This window comes from Schistocerca cancellata, chromosome 5 (genome assembly GCF_023864275.1).
Source record: "Schistocerca cancellata isolate TAMUIC-IGC-003103 chromosome 5, iqSchCanc2.1, whole genome shotgun sequence".
Classification (NCBI taxonomy): Eukaryota; Metazoa; Arthropoda; class Insecta; order Orthoptera; family Acrididae; genus Schistocerca; species Schistocerca cancellata.
Window position 1 is genome coordinate 306,146,657 of NC_064630.1, and position 17,605 is coordinate 306,164,261.

The window sequence follows — 17,605 nt, forward strand, 5'->3', positions numbered from 1 at the left end:
GAAAGACCAATATACTCAGTTTTAATATTTTCGTGTCATTTTCAGTTCATACTCAATTTTTATTTTTTTTTAAGGAGTTTGTTATACTAAACACCCAGATTTGAAGACAAAGATTTTGAGCAATAATCAAAAATTTAACAACAAACAACAATGATGACTAAATTGAAAAAGTTTTAAGCTCAATATTTTTCCAATAATGAATATGTCAATGTTTTTTCTAAGTACCAAAAATAGAAAACGTATAAAAAGACTCTTAATTTGGGTTCTTTAGGTACTTGATAATGTGATATGACAAGATACCAATCACGCTCGATGAGGGTGTCCTCGAGAAAATTTTGTTGGGAACCCTTGCTCTAAAGAATGTGGCAGGTATTAATTCCCAAATAACTTATGATTCTAATACCAGAACCAAGTATATACATCAGAAGTTCTTCAAGAATTTATCTCTAGAACTTATTAGGAGCCGAGTAAATCAGAAACAAAATGTGAATCTCCTTAGAGAACTGGCTGCATGTGGCTGATGACATGCAACATAATTATTATCTCAAGAATCTCCAAACAAAGCTAGAAAAAAAAGGGGTTCATGTAAAATGTCCAAGGATAAAAGACCACAAAACAAAATATACTTGCAAGAGATGTGACAGATGTTTGTGTATGGACCATTTCATAGTAATGTTATGACTTTGTCAGTGAGGAGAAATTAGATTACGAATAATGGAAAGGTTTTTTTGACAATGTGTTTGTTATGGTACACGACTTTGTAATGCAGAGCAAGTAAATGTATATGACCTAATTTAGAGTTTTTTCCTACATTATATTGAGCTTTGTTAATTTAATGTGTTCAGTATTTCAGTACAATAGCTTTGGACACAAAACATTAGTTTCAATATTGTATGACTCGATATTTGTAACCAGTATGTAACTAATAACTAGTAAATAAAAATCCATTCAATCACTGTCATCTATATTAATAATACACAATACTACTAAACTATACCAATAAGTTGCAGTTTATTAAGCCACTAATTCAAATGCTAAAATATTTAAAATACACAAGAGAGTACATGGGGTCTACTACACCGCACAGACCACTGATGTATTTCAGGTCACACCAGTGCTGGGTTAAGCATGTTCAGTTAATGAGAGAATGTTTCCTGGATAGGATGCTGACAGGCTTACAGAAGTATGCAAAAGTAAATCATAAAAACAAAATGTCCACAATACATAAATAAAACTTGCCCGTGCTCACCCCACCTACCCCCCCCCCCCCCCCCCCCACACACACACACACAAACACTTTTTCAAAACAAAACAATTAAGACAAGATTTCGTTACACTAACTGCAATGGTCTGTATGGCAGTGCAACAGCTTTATCAGCAATTAGTTCCATTCTTGAAAGACATAAGCAGAGATTTGGAAGACACCCTTTGCTGGCAGCAACAGGTTCTTATTTGTTACCTGCATGTACCAGACATATACCCAAACTCCACCAACAACATTCCGGAAGTTGTTCAGGGATATTTTCCAAGTGTTTTGAAATAAGGACCAGTGATCTCCAGTGGTTCAGTACAGAGTACTTGCATTTTATTTGATTTCTTACCCTGTTCACCTTCGTATACGTATTGCACTGAAAACATCTGTATGACAGTCCACATCTTGGTGGCATGCGCTGCATGTTTTGTTTGGAAACAACTGTGTTTCCTTCACTCACCCCCTGCCAACACTGATGACAAATTTACTCTTCACCCTCAAGTTTGCATTCAATACTGCTCAATTCTGTCCATGGTTTGTTTTACCTGCAGCTTTTGTTATACGTTAATAGTATCATACCACAGTAACAAAAATTCTACTGATAAAGATCTGGACAAATGCACCTGAGTATGGATTCACTGAGTCCTATGGGAGAGATGCTCCTAAATCATAATTAATCTGTAACGATCAACCACAGACCATAGGTTCCAGGTACCAAAACACTAATAAAATATCCCTGACTAACTTCTGATATTTTACTGCTGACATTAAGATTCACTTAACATAAGAGTAAGATCCACAAACCAGTTTATCCTACAAGGATCTTCAAATTTTAAGAAAAGTTAATCGGAATGAGCAGTTCTGTGTGGATGGGCACTGTCTGCAAAGAGAAAGTCTGGATGAACCATATCACTAAAAAGGAACACAAGCGGTTCCAGTAGCTCCTCCACATGTATCTTTTTGTATATTAACAGCAAAGTATGATTTGAACATCTCTGCCTTAATTGATGCCAGGCTGTGAATTTAGGAGCCTATATAGGTCTACAGCCAGATGGCTGTAGCAATAAAACAAGAGACTTAGTGGAACAAATTAGACAATCTATTTTGCGTTCCGGTAGCAATGTTATGCAGATAACTGGTTCACAAGTTGCAGCCTTGCCTCCAGACTTCTGAAGGAACATACACTTAATACAGTTTGTACAATGCAGAGAAATAAGACAGAGAGATTGCACCATCATTTGTCAAGACATGAGGTCTCTAGTTCACCAATCAAAATGTAAAGCTCCGAAAATTGCACAATCTCCTTTACACCTCCTTATCAGAGCCCCATCATCAACAAACTGGTCTGGTCTCATCATATTATGTATTATCTTTCCCTTACAAACAGATTTTGTCACGTAGTTATAGCCAGATATCAACCCTGAATTAATTTTCCCTCTACAGCACAGGGTATGAGCTGATTTGAAATTTCCAGGCAGATTAAAACAGTGCCAGACCAGGACTCAAACTCAGATCTTTGCCTTCCACGAGTGAAATGCTCTACCAACTGAGCTATGTAAGCATGACTCCCAAACCAACCTCACAGCTTAAATTCCACCAGTATCTCTTCTGCTAAGTAGTGCTTCGATAGCTAAGCCAACAGAACACTTGCCAGCAAAATGTGAAGTTTCCAGAGTTCGAATCCCATTTCAAAACTGAGATTTAATTGGCCACAATGTTCAGACATCAATCTCGTTGTGAAGTCGTCACTCTAGGTCCAACTAGTACTTTCCAATGGCAAACATTTCATGTGTCACTGTTTCAGGGCTAAAGATTTGAAATGACACTTTGCAGCTCATTCAATGTCCTACATTTTCAATGCAAATGTGTTTTTGTGGCATTATGTTGTGAACTTTTTGACAGAAGAGAAAACTAACTGAGACACTATCAGTCATTGCTTTGCTTCATAACTGAATTGTGTGATGATTCAAAGTTGTCGTCCTGATTCAGAAATGACTGAACTTTTTGTGACAACTAACTCTGCATACTGTAACAACTAGAAAGTTTTAAATGGCAGGAAAGCGAATGTTTATACATTTATATACATATATTTTTAGAAAAGTGTTGTACATAAATTAGTATATTAATGCTGCATCAACAGCAGGGTTAAAGCCAAAATTCCACTGTCGCACAGTGCTCAGGACTCTTCAGCCTCCATGAAGGGTCGATATGAACATCACATTATCACCTTGCTGCAGCTCATAGTCAAGCTCCCCCTAGAACGTAAATAAATAAAATTAAAAAAATTAATAAAAAGTTCCAGACACTTTTTTATTACTAGGAAACTGTCACAGCAAAATAGTAAACTTCACTGTTCTTGTGTATGTCAAGCTAATGTGGGCATATGTCAAGCTAATGTGGGCAGTACATCTCAGCTAATAACAACAACTTAAAACACCTGTATCAATAATAGTGAGAAAAATATAGATTGCTACTCACTGTGAAGATAACACATTGAGTTGCAAACAGGCAACTGAAAAGGCTGGAATGTAACAATATTTTCAAAAGGATAGTTGCTACTCACCATATAGCGACTCAGCATCTGCGATTCAGCACTTCCGCTACATGGTGAGTAGGAACTACCCATTTCATAACATTGCAACTGAAAGAGCTGTTACGCATTTAGCTTTTGGCCAAAGCCATCTTCAGAAAAGGAAACATGGGCACACGCATTTACACTTGAATGCACACTTCACCCACACATGACAGCCATCTCTGGCAACTCGAACTGGATTGCAACTGTCACGTTGAGCGACAGTCTGGAGTAGGGCAGGGAAGGTGCAAGGATAGCAGGGTACGTGTGGGGAGAGAGTAAAGTGCTGTCTGGTGGAGGGGACTAGATGGAGGCACAGCAAGATTGCCAGGTGCAGCATCGAGAGGCTGTGGAGGCAGGGAGGTGGAGGGGGGGGGGGGGGGGGATGCCAGAGGTACACAATGAGGATAAAGAAATGTGAATACGGAGGAGGTTATAGAACAGATGGAGCAGAAACTGTTGGGTGGAGGTTGTGGGAACAGTAGGTTACCACATTACAATACATTCTCCACTCTCAAAACTATCCTAGCCTCAACCTATGGTAATTTACTGTCCCACACCCTCCACTCAACAGTTTCTGCCCCCTCTACTGTATTATCTCCTCCTTATTCAGATTCCCTAACCTTCCTGGTATGACACCCTTTGCTAATGCACATGTTCGTATTTCCCCTTCCCTGCTCCTCTCCTTTTGTGCTCCCTGTTCCCCTTCCCCTCATGCCCCCCCCCCCCCTTTCACTGCTCTGTCATCTCCCAGCCCCACAGTCCCTGATGCTGCACCTGGCAGTCACGTCATGCCTCCACCTCGTCTCTGCACGCTCCGCCAGACAGCGCCCTTCTCCCTCCCCTCTGCCCTGTACCCTGGTATCCCTCTTCCTTCACTGCCCCACTCCAGATTGTCGCTCAATGTGACAGCAGCATTCCAGTCCGAGCTGCTGCTGAATATGGCAGTCATGTGCATGAGGTGTCCTTGCTTGTGTAACTGTGTGCATCTTTCCGTTTCTGAAGAAGGCACTGGCCGAAAGTTAAATGTATAACAGCCCTTTCACTGTGCCTGTCCGCAACTCAATGCATCATCTTTACAGTAAGTAGCACTGTATCCTTTTCCCAGCATTGTTGATATTCCAACCTGGAGTTTCCACCATTTAAAACACATGAACATGTAGTGATAAACTACACACAATCGCTCACAAAACTAACAAGATCTGTAGCACTGTGGACAAAAAGGATCCTGTAGCTATTCATACACAAAAATTAATTTATGTTGTGTTGTGATGTGGTTTGATTAATGTTAGGTCCCACATTAATGTGCTGCTTATTAATTAATGCCTAGCACAGGAAGTATCTGTGGACAAGAAAAAAAATTCCCAGATTTCCCAGTTAAAAGTTTACTTTTTCATGGGTTAAAATACACTATATCCTAAGTGAAAGTACATTTTTTCTGTGTTAAGTGACAACGTATGTTCCCTTGGAGCTGCAATCCTTTGAATGGTATTGGTTTTACACACAGCAGTGTAAAACATGGTAGAACTTTAGGAAATGAAACACAGTAAAAAACAACACTTTTTGGAAAAATCTTAGATGTGTGGCAACATGTACACTGTGTATTTTCATATCCAAAAACTATAAATACAAATTCCACCAAATACAGCACAGCAGATTTCCAAGCCATGAAATCAAGATTGCGCTGGGCGATGAATTTGTGTCTGCCAATCATAGCTCATGTCACATGATCTCGCCAGCCAATGACAGCGAATATTCAGAGAACAGGACGCATTACGTAGACAGCAAACAACAATATCACTGTCAAGTAGAGTGAACACACAAATAGGAAAAGTTAATGGTTCAAATTAATATACACAAAGCATAGCTACAAGAAAGGCAAAGCTTTCACATATCGACTGTAGGCAATGAAAACCTCATAACTCCATCTGTCTGTGAAAATTCGTAATTCCAGTAACCAGTGACTCCATAATCAGAGAGAGATTTGAAAGTGCACGTATTCCCCTTATCTGTCAATAACGAAGCTTCCACTATACAGTTACACATGTGGCAACCTTCTGTACCAGTTTATATAATTTTTTTATGGAACTGTTTTCGCTTCACCCGCAAAATTTAACAAATGGAATGGTTTTCATTGCCTACCATCAATATATTGGTTGTCAAATATTTTTGTTGTTTTTCTGGGGTGTACTTAGGCAGGATCCTCAGAGCATAGGGCACAGCTTAAATTGCAGCTGCTGAATATTTCTGAAATGCATGATTACTAATTTCACTGCTTTGCACCAAACAATCCATGTGTTGCCTGGCTGGTTGTATGTTACATCAAGAACTTTGACTTTTCCATAGAAAAGTCAATTAGTGTGAAATTGCTCAAGAACCCAGAATTTTTAAGGACAATTATACTTTGTGCCTCTACGCAATTTGTGTCATCTTTACAATGAGTAGCAATGTATCCTTTTCATAATATTGTTGATAATTTAAAGACAGGTTTTTATTGTTTAAATTAGATCAACATTACTAAAACTGATGTTTATATGCATTTCAATCAGATGTGTTACTATCACTGTATTCTCAAATCCTCTCAATTGATAATACGTAACCATATTTCTAATACAATTTGAACAATGGGCAATATTAAGAAGATTCTCTGTACAAGCTGGCAGTGAAAGCAACCAGAATCAGTCACTCGCATTCAGTTATAGGCAACATAACTGTGACACTTTGTTCCACAAACTAATGCTCTTTGGTGATGTGCTGCACTGCTAAGGTAATTCTATATTTTCCAAGCATCAGAACTTAGTGGCTGACTGTGACTAGTAATCAGCTGTTGCACAGGTTGAGTGCTGTCTCATGCTACTGCTTTGAATACCGTTAACTTGTACTTTAACACAGTTAATTGTCAATTTCATATTCTAGAGCTTTTATAGCTTGCATTAATTTGGAGCACAGCTCAACTAGTGAATGCTAGGACACACCAATGCAGAGAAGCTTTCAACTAGTGAATGCCATAACACCTCAACATGGAGAAGCTTACAGCTTGTGAAAGCCAAACACTCACCAAGGTTAATATTTTATTAAACAAACCACTGATTGTGATAATTATTTACCACATTTCAGCACCTTACTTAAATATTACTAAACTTTTGTAGGCACTTGGAGTTAGACAGCGTGGCACAGTACCACAAATGCTCACAACAGCTGGACAGTAATTTGTCAAAGTCTATGCAGCACCCTTCCTCAACACAAAATAACAAAACTAAATTACTTTTTTATCATGGCTGTAAACTTTTAACAGAGAAGCACTATCCTTCAAACCTAGCACACAAACATATTTCTCATGCTTTATCTACACATGCCACTACTTCTCCAATGACCATCTGAAACGGACACAAAGGAGTATCCTCTCTAATATCCATTATTACCCCAAAGCTGACACAACTTAATTCATCATTTGCCAAGGCTAGGCTTTGATTACTTATCATTGCACCCAAAAATGAGAAACATCCTAGCCATAATTCTTCGCACCATCCCAAACTGGTAATCCATCACGCACCCAGTCTACGAACCTCTTGCCACATGAATGACATCTTAGTGGATGACCTATGTGCTAGACCTTTTTTATGCATCCACCTAGCATACCCTGGCCCCAGTCTCATCACAGGCATACTCTATGCTGCCAATGGAAGGGGAACCTGTGAAAACCGTCATTTCATATGTATCAAATCAGCAGTAACTTCTGCACAGCCTATTATGTGGGTATGCTCACTCAAATGAATGGCCACAATCAAACTGTGAGCATGAGCAGAGTTGACCACTAAGCTGTGGAACACAACGCTGAGCACAACATGTTACACTCCAATGGCTGCTTCACAACCCACACGATCTCAAACATCCCCTTCAATAACAGCTTCTATGGGCTACATAGGTAGTAACAGTGCTTATAACACATCCCCTGATCCTATGATTCTCCTGGCTTCTGCCTCTGCTCGCCCCTGTCTCACAACCACATTCTCCCAGCCATCCTCATGAACCTCACTTCACTCATTTTACACTCATACCCTCCTCCCCACTGTTTACTTCCTCTTCTATTCAAACAAGAAGAACAGTCCCTTAAAAACTTGTCAGGGGTCAAAGAAATTCTGTATGTTTTGCTATACTTGATAAAACAAAATGATTGTCATGACAGACCATCCACAAACACTCTACTATAATTCGAAGTTAGCAGCTGTCTAGCACTTAGTAATTTAAATTGTTTTTCAAATGTTTTGGTAATTAAGGTAACAATTAACACTTTGTGACACTCTTTTGCTTACTAAACAATGCATATCTTACCATAGCACACAAATAAGTTTTAAACATTACTTCAGATAAGCTGAAAATGGAAGCTATAGAGTGTGAACTTTTAAGAAAATGATGTAGCAAACACTTTCAAGATTCTTTCATTCAAGCTGATGATATTCCTGAAGCAGCAAGATGCAATTGCTGAAAAGGTAATCTAAAGTAAATAACTGTCATATTTTCACCACATTCTATCTATACTGCACACACATGCTGTAGGATATTTGCTCAGTGCAGCAACAATAGAAACATGTAAGAGGCAACAACTGTTGCAGTTACTAGCAACACTAAAAATTCAAAAGAATATATTACCAAGAGTTCCCAGTCAGCATCATTAACTAGAACAAGTATACCAGGCCTCCTGAAACAATAAATACAGAATAAAATAAATAGCTAGACATAAAAACTTTCCAAATCAAGTAAGAAACCAAATGTAATGTAAATACTAGGTTTTCATTCACTCTGACAACAAATGGAAATTAATGTACAATCAAATATAATACACTATACTCATTTCAGTTCCTACTGTTTCTGTACATATGAATCATAACGTAACAGGACGTGCACAAGAGAAGTAACTCACAAAGAAAAAACAATAAGGGCGAGTAAGTGTGGCAGAAATAATGAGGATGAGATTGGGTTAAAGAAAGTGAAAAGGAGCAGTAATTAGTGTGATTTAAAATAAAAAAAGACTGTGAATTTGTACTGACAAGGCAGTTTCCATCATGAGAGTTCAGTGGAAAAAAGGAAGGGACCAAAATCACAGAAATTATGAAAAAAATTCTTCCTGCTCTTGCTGTTCCAGATCATGAATGGTAACATAGATATTGAGTTTGTCCAATGTAGACAGTCTATACTTGGCCATTTACCTTGATAAAGCTGCCTTGGCTGCTAGTCACACAGTACAGAATGTTGGACAGAACTATTAGTTTTAATCACAGGCCACATGCATACTTACATATTTCACACAATTGCTGGCATGCTGCACCAGTGGTAGAAGTACAGACTGTATCACATTATTTGCCAGCCCATTCCTCTTTACTACATATCAAGCAAAACTATCTTTATACATACATCAAATACCATAATCTAGAGCTCTACCATTGACACAACATGCATGTGTTTTGTGTATGACAAGTATCAAGTTTGCAATCAGAACCAATGGACAAAAACCTGCTGTCAACATTTACAATGCAAACTCCAAGTTGGAATACCAACAATACTAGGAAAAGTATAGACTGCAACTCATGGTAAATATGACATATTGAGTTGCAGACAGGCACAATGACAAGACTGTTACACAATTAGCTTCTGGCCAAAGACTTCTTCAGAAAAGAAAACATTCACAAAAGCAAGCATATCCCATGCACACATGACCACCATATCCGGAAGCTAAGACGAGAATGCAACTGTCACCCCCCCCCCTCCCCCCCCCCCCCCCAATCTTCTATCCCTGTCCCTTCCCAGCCACACTCCAGATTGCTGCTTTCATTAAACATGACAATTTAAAGACTGATTTACTACCAAAAATGGCAGTCCTGTGTGTGTGTGTGTGTGTGTGTGTGTGTGTGTGTGTGTGTGTGTGTGTGTGCACGCTTTCTTTTCTGAATAAGGCTTTGGCCAAAAGCTTAATGTGTAATAGTCTTTTTGCTGTGTCCGCCTGCAAATCAACATGTCACCCTTACGGAAAGTACGAGTCTATTTTCCTAATATTTTTGTCCACATTTACATTTTTACTTCACAAGAAAGTGACATAATTTTATGTTAAGTGTATATTTCTGCAAGTACCCATATTTCTCTAATTTTGTTAGTGTGGTTTATGTGTATATGTGTAATTAAGACAGAATAATGTCTATCTACAATCCTTTGCAAAATGCCCCCAAAATTTTAAAACTAGCCATAATGGAATATCCTCTGTGGAAAACAAACAACAGAATATACCAAAATAACCATTCACTAGCTCCCAGTCTCTTTACTATATAGTGGGACGTTATCTTTACTCATTTCACTGTTCATTTACGCACCTCTTGTGATGCACCATTTTAAATTCCCCAGTGGCAACATCAAGCGCTCATGTACTATGAATCTTCCTGAATGTCTTAACGATTGCCACAACAGACTACCTCGCTTCAGTATAGTGTATTTACAATCCTGTGAGAATTACTAAAATTATATTAAAAGTTTACATCCTGAAGCATGCTAGATCTTGCGTTGGTCTCCTGAAATTTTTTTGTATTGAATAACATAGTGGGATCCATATAAGAATACATGCTTGATCAAATCATCCATCTGGCTAGATATTCCATTAGCACACTGTTTACTGACCAAACAGTAGTATGGAAAGACTTGAAGAAATCGAGTGACATTGTTCCCTATTATATACAGCATTACAAATAACTGACTGCAAACCTACTTCATTAATATTATTAATTATGCAAGTCATCTTAGAACGTCCTTGAAAACTGGATTACTCACTCAAGTGTAACGACCTGCAGTAAACAACTAGAGGCGTTTACTAAAAACAAAACTTAATACGAAATTTTGATCAGGTCTGAATGTCTCTACTTTATGAAGATGTTTTAGTTGGATTTTAATTTGGCTGATGTATGTTTGTGCATTTTTCATCTTTGCATCTGTGGAATGGCCAGGCAGAGAAATGTATTAAAGTTTCATCTGTGAAAGAATGATAAAATTGGGTTTGGAGTGTCAAACTATACTGATTTTGCTGCACTTGCTTCAGCATCAGTTTCATCAACAAACAACTGAACAGGCAATTTCAGATCCCTGCTTGAATTTAAAAATTACCAGAATTTATTGTGATACAGCTCTTGTAGATAACACTTTTGTTTGATTTCTATTACCTTCAGCTTATCTATTATCTGATGACTCCATTTGAATCTGCAATGTTGCTCTTTCGGCTACCTAATGAAGTTCATAATTTGTTAGTGATCTGTGTCTTTTAAACTTTCTTACTGCCTTAGTTAAAGCATACTTATCCAGAACATTCTGTCAATAAACAGGAATTTTAACCAGATATTCCCTACAGATCTTGGGAAAATTTTACTCCTGGATCTAAATACATGTCGTTTTCTTTTTTCCTCCTCCCTTCCATAGAAATTTTGCCAATCGCATTCACCCACCGTGCAACAACACCATTGTGATCACTAATCCCATCATTTATGATAACTGTATCAGTGATGCCAGGAACGTTAGTTACCGAAACATTCATAAGGGGCATTCAATAAGTTAACACAACACTTTTTTTTCTCAGCCAATTCTAGTTGAAAAAATGTGGTATTTGCTGTGGGACATCATGGAATATTCCCATTTATGCCTTTATACTTTCATGAAGTTCCGATAGGTGGTAGCACTATACACAGCCTTCAAAAAGACGTCTGTAATGGAGGAGTATTCCAAGCAGAAAACTATCAATGGATTTCTTCTGGTAGAAAACCACTGCATCACAGACATTCATAGGCACTTGCAGAATGTCTGGCAGTGAATAAAGACAAAATGAATGAGATTTTCACTCTGCAGCAGAGTGTGCGCTGATATGAAACTTCCTGGCAGATTAAAACTGTGTGCCGGACCGAGACACAATGACAAAATGAATTGGTGGATGAAGCATCTTCCATCACTGCAAGAAGGTTGAATAAACCTGTCCAATCTCTTGTGTGCCAGTCGGCCGCAAACAGCTGTGATTCCTGCAGTGTTGGAACATGTGGACACTCTCATACGAGGTGATCGACAGTTGACAATCAAACACCTCGCTGCTCAACCGGACATCTCTGTTGGTACTGCTGACACTTGTCACCCCGTTGGGGTACTCATGGTTGTGTGCCCACTGGGTTACTTGCCACCTAACACGAGACCATACTGTGCTACAAAGGGCCATCTGTGCAGAATTGCTTGCATGTTATGAGGTCGATCACGACAATTTTTTGTCGATCATCACCACAGGTGATGAAACATGGGTAAACAAAACAGTAATTCATGGTAGTGGCGCCACAACATCTCTCCTCTGAAGAAAGTCACACCCTCGGTAAAGTCATGGGGACAGTCTTCTGGGATTCTGAAGGGGTTATTCTGTTTGATGTCATTGTTAGCAACAAAACTGTAATATATACCGGGTGGAAAAAACTTGTGTCACAAAATTTTAACCCTGGATAGCTGATGCCAGTAGGAACCAAAATTACTATGTTGTGTAGATCGAAAACCCACCTTTTTAAACTATGGAAACTTGGCACCACGCTGGCAGCAGAATTGCCCTGTTGCCATTCACACACACACACACACACACACACACACACACACACACACAGATGAGGGAGTGGGAGGGGGAGGGGGAAGAGGAGGGAATGGGAGGGGGAGGGGGAAGAGGAGGGAGAGGGGGAGGCAGAGGGGAGGGGGAAAGGGGAGGGGGAAGGGAGGGGGGAAGAGAGAGAGAGATAGATTTAAGCAAAAATTGAAAAACATGTTTGATCTCTTTCTCATCTTCATATTCTCCGAAAAAATAATACATTTATATATTTATGGAGAACAGGAAAAAAAAAAAATCACAAAAATGAACAGTCTGCACCAAGAAAAGTCAAACTTCATAGGTATGTATGGCAATGCCTTTTCCGTGCTCATCTTAAAATTTCTTTTATCCAAAGTAACACTATATAAATTCCACGACAGCATTACCTTGTCAAAGAGCAAAAAACATTTGATTTGAACTCATCGGGCTGGGTGTATGATAAGAGAACAGTCATACAGCCAGCCATCACTGTAGTCATTCTTGCACATTTACATCTGCAATGGAATCAAGCTTACTAACTCTTTAACGTTTCAGAAACTTTTAGGTTGTGCACCTCACATGTATAAACAAAAATTTCCTTGTTAGTCATCATCTCCTCCTAGAGCACAGTGTTGACTGCCCATGTGTAAACTGTTTGCCCCCAACTGGCCACTGACTACAAACCATCCATATGTAGGCTTTTAACTTCGATCAGTCTTTAGAACAAAATCAAATACATACATGAAAATTGCAAAGGATTGTACTTTTAGCATTTGTTTCAGTAATCAGAAGAACGAAGGAACTTCAAAAACTAAAAAGTAAGTTACATATTACTACGCACATCAAGTAACTTTTCTGGAATGCAGCACTACACTTCAAAGCAGCGCAGATACACGACACTACTTTTCAATACAGTCACCAGTGTTTCCGCAAACAACAGTTGAACTATTCTACTAACCATTCCATTCATTGACAACAGGAAATCACACCATGGAGCCATTCTAGAACCACTATGTATATGTCCTCATCATTGGAAAAACTGGTTGCTGTGAATCAATTCCTCAATTGTTCAGACATTCTCATCTTTAGTCGACGTCGATAGCCTTCCTTCCCCATCAGCATCACCCACATTTATGCAGCCTTGGTCAAAGTGTTGGCACCATTTCATTCCTATTGGACACAACACTGTATTTTGACTGTACACTTCCAGAACTTCATGGTGAACCTGTGTGTAACTCAGATGTTTGCCCACAAGAATCCTACTGTCCTGCACACTTCAACTTTGCAATATGTTTCCACCTGCTGTGCCATTTCACTCCCACACTGCGAAGCACCTATTATCCATACCCAAGTAGAACTGTGTCTGCAGGGAACTCGGAAGATTTACTCTCTTCTGACAAGCCTCACTCTTCTTACACAACAGTTTTAGCTTCACACGACTTGTGTAACTTTCTGCAATAATTTTCTCTGGCACTAAGAAATTTCACTTCTTAAACAAAATAAAAGCTTATTAGGACCACAAATCTTTAGCATGTTAACACAAGTTTTGTATGCTTTCTTCATCTTACATCTCAAAACATTAAACTGGATTTTTATGCTTCACATATCTGCAGCAAATTTTCCTAATTTTCTATCTGCTATACCCACAACTCTACTCCATTGCAAAGGTATTCTGCAGAATGCTATTGTTTGCTCTTGAAACAAGTTGCTATTGTTTGCTAGTGAAGCACGATAAAAACTACCTACCTTTAAAACAAAAATTGATTGAAAAGCCACATATTACTTACCTAATTTGGAAAAGTAATGTTAAGTAAAATTAAATAAAACAGAGATACATTGCATAATTTCTAGTAAGTGACTTACACAGTTTCTCCTTGTAGAAAAAGCTCTGGTCTTTCTTTCAGTAAGTTATCCTTAATCCACAAAAGAAGCTTCCGAACTGTCCCTGTTAAAAGAGAAAAATTGTAAGCTGTGTATCAACTGTGATGGTAAGATACCTTTAGTATCACCATAACCTCTGCTAAAATGTGGAGCACTTTTAAGTTCTACAAACTGCCAGTAGATGGTGTAACGAGGTTGAAGAGGACTGGCACATGACTTACCATGAGGTAGAGACATTCTCAGAAAAACCTAAGATTGCATTACAGCCATTCCATTTTGCATTGATAGATGTGAACAAGATTCGTTCCACATGGACAACACACACTTCAACCAAAGCTCAAAAAACAGGTTCATGTAAATTTGTGTAAGGAAATGCTCATAAAATACAACAAGAGTACTTCCAATCCATAAAGCAGAAGACAAAATGTGGATAACTTTTGTACATCCTGAAAGTATACAGCAATTGACTGTTTGGATATTGAGAGATGAAGCAAAACCTACAAAAGTGTTTCATTTGTGATTCATGACAGAGAAAATGATCTTTGTTCCTTTGATGACATTGGATTTGTAATGATCATTCCTTTAGAAGATCGAAGAACATAGAAAGCTGCATTTTATACAAAAGTTATTTGCCCCATGTCATTAATGAAATAAGGAAAAATAACAAAAATGTGATGGTCTTCACCATGCCAATGTAAGCTGTCAGAAAGGACATCAAACAATTGGTTACTTGAGAGACAAAAACATTGGAATCCTGTCTCATTGCCCTTATTTATCTGATTTATTGCCCCAACTTCTTTTTGTTCCCTTATGCCATTCAAGAACGCACGGACATTTATTTTTATCATCCCAAGAAGCTGCTGAATTGCTGAATACTTCTAAATCATGTTTTTGAAGTACCTACATCATAGTGGAAGAAATTTTTTGAGAATTGGTTCAAATGCCTGTAAAAAGAGTACAAATTTTAAACGGCAATAGTTTCAGAAACATTGTTTTGTAAAACTTCAAAAGCAGCCCTCATACTAGAGAATAGAGGTGGCAAAAAATAACGTAACTGATAGCAATAACCGGTTACTGAAAACTAACGGTTACTGCGATACCCGTTCCTCTGATACAGGCAGTTATTTCAATAACTGTCTAATGTCAACAGTGCCTCGCGCCATCTGTTGACCGAAGATCGTACTACGCTTTCCCGTCAACTCATCGGAGAACTGGCTAGGAACTAAGGAGAAGATAGACCATTTGGAAGGCGTTCTATAGGCCATGGGAATAACTGTGAGACTGCGCGCATCTGTTGATAAGAACTGTGTACTATATCGTGCGCCTTCGTTACTTTTAGCACAAACAATTAAATAAGATTAATGTCCGAGCGGTGGCTGATAGGAGCTGCAGTACAGGCATTAACAAGTACGGTCGTTCCCTTAAGCCATCGCCTCATATGTCAATTTAGCTTGGACAGGTTGTATAAAGAGAGGTACCATAAGGAATTCGAGCGACTATGGAAATAACTGTCAGAGATAGGTATTTTCCTCTGGCAGTTATCGTTATTGGCTCACAGTTCTCGCTCTCCGACAGTTATCGGACTACCATTACAAGTAACCTGGAAGTTGGTAACGGAATAACTGTGTGTCCGTGTTCCTGATACAGTGATTCCAGTCTTAGACACCGGTGATATTACAGAGATGATAGTTACTGGAGCGAACAAATATTTACGTACTTCTTCGGAAATAGCCGCTGGCCGTCGCGAATGACAAATAACACATCAGAACGTATAACATAATACAGTGGAATATAATAATTATTATCCTCATCATTTGTCAGGAGATTGTCAAAATATGTGAATATATCACAGTGACTGCTAATATTTACAGAATTGATACACTGTCAGAATAAAACACAGATACGCACTTTCAATAAATTTATCATACACAGAATATCCGATCACAGAATACCAAGTGCTGTCAAAACTGAAATATAGCAGAATTTTTACCTAAGTTGGTCTATCAGTCTCTGTTACGACATGCATCTACAGAGTAGAAGGAGCGGTCAATGGAAGCGTCTGATTCCACCCGTCTGCTTCGACGTAAAGGTGCTGTGGTGTGTGAATGTCATTACGGCACGGTGTTTATGAGTTGGTTTTTCTGTGTATCGATCTAGGTTGCAGTGCCGGAATTTGCTGGTGGTAATTATTATTTTTTTTTTTCTAGCTGTGATGTTTTGAGTATTTATGAAGTATTGAATGTGATTTAATTTATGTAGGGATGATTGATTTGTGGACTTTTGGGATTGTGGTTTTATTTTTCGCAGTTGTAGGTGTTGGTTTTTTGGCATCAGTAGCTGTGGTGGACCTATATAGGTCACCGGAAATGACTGATTGCCATTTTCATAGTTGTATGTGCTGATGTTTTAGTATCGTCATCTGAGGTTGACCTATGTAGGTCAAGGAAAATGTCCGATTCCAATTTTCGTACTTTTAGTTGTGGGTATTGGTGTTTTGGTATGGTCACCTATGGTTGACCTATATTGTTCAAGGGAAGTGTCCGTTTCCTGCAGATTTTTGTTGGTGTAGCAGAATGCTGTATTTTTTTTCTTTTTGTTCTTCATTTTGTGTTTTGGGATCATGGTGTGTTTTTTTTTACTAGCTTGTCCTCACTCTAAAACCCCCAACTTCCCGTAGTTGTCCCGTTGGTTTGATTGTATTTTTGGTGGGAAATGTTACTGTATTATTTATATGTATCTTCGTGTTTGTTGCCATGTGTATGTAGTAACGTCATAGACACACTTAAAATAGCTATTTCCGGCATATTGATGACGGGTGGAATCAGACACTTCTGTATCAAATAGTCTTTCAAACACACTGTAAACCGTGCTTTATCTGAAACCAAGTTTTTAAAGGTTGCTGACTTGCTGGCAGTTTATTGAAAATGCATGTTCCTGAATATTGGACTCCTTTTGGACCAAGGTAAGTGATTTTAGGTCTTTATGTAGATTGCTGTTCCCATTTCTAGTACTGATATTATGTATTAAGCTATTGGTTGGAAATACTTGTAACAAATTTCATTAAGGAATAAATATACTAGGAAGCAGTAGTTAGAATACAAAGTTCCTTGAACAGGTTCCTACATGATGTTCTTGAATTGACATCACAAACAATTTTTATTACACGCTTTTACATGCGAAAAACTTTTGCTACGTTTGATAAGTTACCACAGAATATGCTCCCTTATGAAATAATAGAATGAAAAAATGTGGTATTCCCTTCCCAACTGAATTTATTATCGAG

The 17,605-nt window shown here is 38.4% G+C and overlaps 1 protein-coding gene across 2 annotated transcripts in view; it reads right to left on the reverse strand.

The window, feature by feature from the left end:
* Positions 1–1,292: 1,292 nt before the first annotated feature.
* LOC126187681 (ubiquitin-related modifier 1) overlaps positions 1,293–17,605 on the reverse strand; it is a 57,329-nt gene continuing 41,016 nt past the window's right edge. Inside the window, exons 3-5 of one of the 2 annotated variants that reach the window (XM_049928916.1) lie at positions 14,305–14,386; positions 8,475–8,523; positions 1,293–3,507 (exon numbers count right to left, since the gene is read on the reverse strand). In XM_049928916.1, the coding sequence (XP_049784873.1) occupies positions 3,439–3,507; positions 8,475–8,523; positions 14,305–14,386 (200 nt within the window). In that variant the 3' untranslated portion in view covers positions 1,293–3,438. The remainder of the gene's footprint in view (positions 3,508–8,474; positions 8,524–14,304; positions 14,387–17,605) is intronic. The other variant, XM_049928915.1, reaches the window with a different exon arrangement.